The 4,049-nt window shown below is 49.3% G+C and overlaps 1 protein-coding gene across 8 annotated transcripts in view; it reads left to right on the top strand.

Moving 5' to 3' along the window:
- The window catches only part of TNIP1 (TNFAIP3 interacting protein 1), a 41,668-nt gene that overhangs the window by 11,784 nt on the left and 25,835 nt on the right, over window positions 1-4,049 (top strand). For 5 of the 8 annotated variants that reach the window (XM_006906417.3, XM_015585310.2, XM_015585307.2 and 2 more), the window contains one exon: window positions 2,908-3,079. The exons of the other annotated variants lie outside the window; for them this stretch is intronic. In XM_006906417.3, coding sequence (XP_006906479.1) covers window positions 2,944-3,079 — 136 coding nt within the window. In that variant the 5' untranslated portion in view covers window positions 2,908-2,943. The remainder of the gene's footprint in view (window positions 1-2,907; window positions 3,080-4,049) is intronic. 8 annotated transcript variants of the gene reach the window in all.

Below are 4,049 nucleotides of genomic sequence, written 5' to 3'. Positions count from 1 at the left end.
TTCCCTGAACCCCTGCCCCGTTGGTTGCCCAGTGCTGAGGGAGAGCTTGAGTGTTGTATGGTTTGAAGGATGTGGAGATGGGTTTCAGTTCCTCTGTCCTGCATCCTGCTGTGTCTCCTGGTCTTACATCTAGGCATCTCTGAGGGAGCATGGCTGTTCCAGCTCTGATTCTAGAAGAGTATGGTTATCCAGAGTGCCTCTGGTCAGTGGGTCACGGTCAGGCTGTCCATATGATAGCCTTTCAGGAGGCAGGGTCAAGGTCAAGGGCTCTGGTACTTTCTCTTTCTGCTCCGATGAGAGGTTTATCGAGGCTCTATTCTGGACCACTCTGAGGATACCCTCAGACAAAATGGACTCAGCTCCTGCTCTCATAGAGCTTCTGATTTACTGGGCAAGCCAGATAGGGAGCAAAAAGCATACCCAAATTATCATGTATTGTCTACTGCGAGTTCTGTTTAGAGTGAGTGTAGACTAATAAGCGGGAACCAGGACACCTGCTGCCGCTTATCAGCAAAGGTGACTATAAGCCCATCCAGCTCTTGGTCTCCCCATTTGTGAACTCCATTCAGCTGTCAATCATGGCTCACCTTTCAAGTGCCAGACCTGTGTAAAGCAAGATCCTGCCTCCAGGAAGTTCTCAGTCAAATGTACGAATGCTTACACCAGTCAGATACATTCCATACTGGTCAGTAAGTTTTTCGCTGGAGTGGCACATGAGAAGGGTGAGCAGAGGCGAAGGACCAGGCCCCACATCTACCAACATTTTTGAGCACCTTGCTCTATGCCAGACACTCTACTAAGTGCTTTACCCACACTGTGCCTTAATTTAGTGAACACTTCAGAGCTTTCTTGCTCTGCTGTGTAACATTGACCTTTCAAGTTAAAAACAAGTCCTCCCCCCCTAAGCTAAGTGATGAAGTTTGTGTTGGGTGTGTAGGCAGCTGTCCTTTGCCTGTATGGGGCCCAGCCGGGCGTGGGTGCACCTTGAAGTGTGTATTCATTGTCTGTCTTTGGGGCAGGGGTCCCGTTCACTAGAACTTTGTTTTTCTTTCTGGCACATCTCTTTCTCTGGTAATGTGGACCCTTAGTGCAAAATCCTTGTAATTTCTTATGCTATAAGGCAGGGGAAACAGCCCAGAGGGTACCTAATAGCCAGGTGTTATCCTGCAAACAGCTCGAACTCCTGTCAGTGAGTCTTCGGTGGGGGAGCTCTTAGAGAGTAACAGGGGTTTAACTCAGCTTTCTTAGGCAGAGCTAGATTTGCATGTAGGCTCTCACTTGCTGGCTCTGTAATCCTGGCTGAGTTACTTAACCTCACTGAGCCTCCCATATGAAATGAGGATAATTTAGTTATGTATCTTAAGGTTGTTGTACTGCTTAACTGAGATAGTACATCTCCCAAGAAGTGTTTAATGCAGTGCTTGGCAAGTAGATGATTAATGAATGGTGGCTGTTATTATTAGTCTTTTTTCACTTTTTTCTTTCAGGGAGCACTGTGTGGGTGCTCAAAGGGCCTTTGGGGATTCCTGACTGAAACAGTTTTTGCCCTGGGGGTGGTGATCTTGGGAGGGAGGTTTTGGGGCCCCAAGTCCTTCTGAGGTTCCCAGTGCAGGCCTTTGGAGCTCTTTTGTGCTTGGAGAGCTCTTTGTAGATGGAGCTGGAGGTTGGATTAATTTTTCATTCAGCCTTGGGGTTTTTTGCACTTAACTGTTCTCTCTGCCTGGAATATTCTTCTCCCAGATATCTGCATGGCTAGTTTCTTCACCTCCTTCAGATTTTTGCTATAATAACTCCTTCTCTGTGAGGCCTTTCCTGACAGCTCCATTTAAAAATTAAAGTCCCTGCCTCATATTTCCCTGTTTAATTTTGTCTATAGACGTTCATTCTCTCTCTCTCTCTCTCGCTCTCTCTCTCTCTCTCTCTGTCTCTCTCTCTCTCCACCACTAGAATGTAAATGCCACGAGGGATTTCTGTCTATTTTGTCTGCTGATAATTGCTCAGCACCCAGACTAATACCCAGCAGAGTAGATGCTCAATAAATTTTTGTTGAATGAATGAACAAATGCAAGAAAGTAATTTCTCTATTAAGTCACAGAACTGGGATTCTGAAATCACTTTGCAGAGTGGTTACAAATGCAGTAGAGCAGATGAAATTGAACAGATTAATGCAAAACACTTGCTGCGCAAGTAGTGGTTTGGTGGAAAATTCATGTATTCGTTAGAACTGGAAGGGACAGGCCATGCATGACATGAGGCTTGAGGAGGAGGGTGACATTGTCAATTAGTATATTAAATATTAGTCAGGGTTTTTTCTTCTTTTAAAAAAAGATGATATACATATAAATGGAACTTTGGATTGGATTGACTTGCTTATATCCCTTAGGGCACAAGCATTTCACTGTAAAGATCACCGATTTAGCGTAAAACTTTCATTTCCCCTGCTCAGAGAGGGGAAGGGACTGCCCATGATTTCACAGTGAGTTAATGGTTAGAATGTTTATTCATTCAGTGTTTATTAGGCATTCATTTCTTAACTAATACTGCGTTAGGTCCTGGGGATGCAGTGATGCAGGGTCCCTGTTCTGGACCCCACCAAGAGGACATGAACTCAAGTTTTTTGACTCCAAATCCGGTGCTCTTCCTTGTACTCGACATCACTCATGACAATTGATTGCTTTTCCAAATGAACCAGCAGTGCAGTGAGGCTACTCAGAGAAACTGATGCAATTCTTAGGTTGCATTAGTAGAGGCAGAGCATCCAGATCAAAGGAGGTGACTGTTCTGCTCTGCTGTGTTGTGGCCAGACCAGCCTGAAGTGCTGTGTTCTCTTATGGGTTATTCGGACTGCCTTCTGGGGCACCTCAAGGGCTTGGCCAGCCCCCTGATTCCCTGCTGTTGTCCTTACAGCCAGGCGGGCACCACGGCAGGGGCTGAGCCACCCTCATGGAAGGGAGAGGACCGTACCGGATCTACGACCCTGGGGGCGGCGTGCCTCCGGGAGAGGCGTCCGCAGCTTTTGAGCGCCTAGTGGAGGAGAATTCCCGACTAAAGGAAAAAATGCAAGGGATAAAGATGTTAGGTAAAGCAGACCCTGCACTCTCCCCGCAAGCCTCCTCCTTGTAGCCTGCAGTGCCAGCTGGCATATGCCTCCACCCACATCATCCCTCTGTCCCTCCTGGCCCCGCATTGGCTCCTGCCCCACAGCTGTGTCTTTATGGACTTCCGTAGCATGGTGGCAGCATACCCAGCCCTAAGTCCCCAGCACTCCCGACCGTGATGGCAGGACTCAGAATACCGTGAGGGACTGAGAAAGAAGCATGGGGTTGGGGAGAGAGAGCTGGAAGGCTCAATTTGTGGATGTGGAAAAAGAATGGCCTCGTCTTCCAGAAGCCCCAGAAAGGGGGAGAGCTGACATCACCGGGGCAACCAGAGTATGGTCCCCTAGTGTTGGCGCAGGGAGCTGAGCTTGGCTTGAAGCAAGATGGGAATAGGTCCCTTGATTTCTCTTTTCCTGGGTTTTGCTCAGGCTGTCCCCACTGCCTAGAGCAATCCCACCTACCTCCACATGCCCGACTTGTCCCCGTACACAGCACTTAGCTCAGATGCCATCTCTTCCTCCATGTGAGACATTCATTGATTTCTCTGTCCAGAGGGGTCTCTCTTTCCTCCAAACTCCTAAACCCTTCCTTTGCCTTGCTGCCACCTTCTATGGGCTTAGGCTTCGGGGACAGGCCCAGCCCCCCGTTTTCCAGATGCTTTCTCCTTGCTTCGCAGATCTCTGCGGGATGGCAGACTGGGGAAGGAGGGGTGGAGTTTCCCCTCCCTCACTTGTGGAGGAAGGAGACCTGAGGCCCGGGGTGGTTGGCATTGCTGAGGGTCTCATCCCTTCAGGCAGTCCCTGACTTTGGGGGCGTAGGCTGTGAGTAGCTCCCGGGTGCCATATGGTAGGCCTAAGAGAGCCCCTGGCTTTCTGTGGAGTCCCGGCCAGGTGGGGCAGGAAGATGGGGGGGGATGGGGTGGGGCGGGGCCACGGGGGGTGTGTCCCCACC

This window comes from Pteropus alecto, unplaced genomic scaffold, assembly GCF_000325575.1.
Source record: "Pteropus alecto unplaced genomic scaffold, ASM32557v1 scaffold40, whole genome shotgun sequence".
NCBI classification, from domain to species: Eukaryota; Metazoa; Chordata; class Mammalia; order Chiroptera; family Pteropodidae; genus Pteropus; species Pteropus alecto.
The sequence above is the reverse complement of the archived record's forward strand: the minus strand, read 5'-3'. Positions and strand labels throughout refer to the sequence as shown.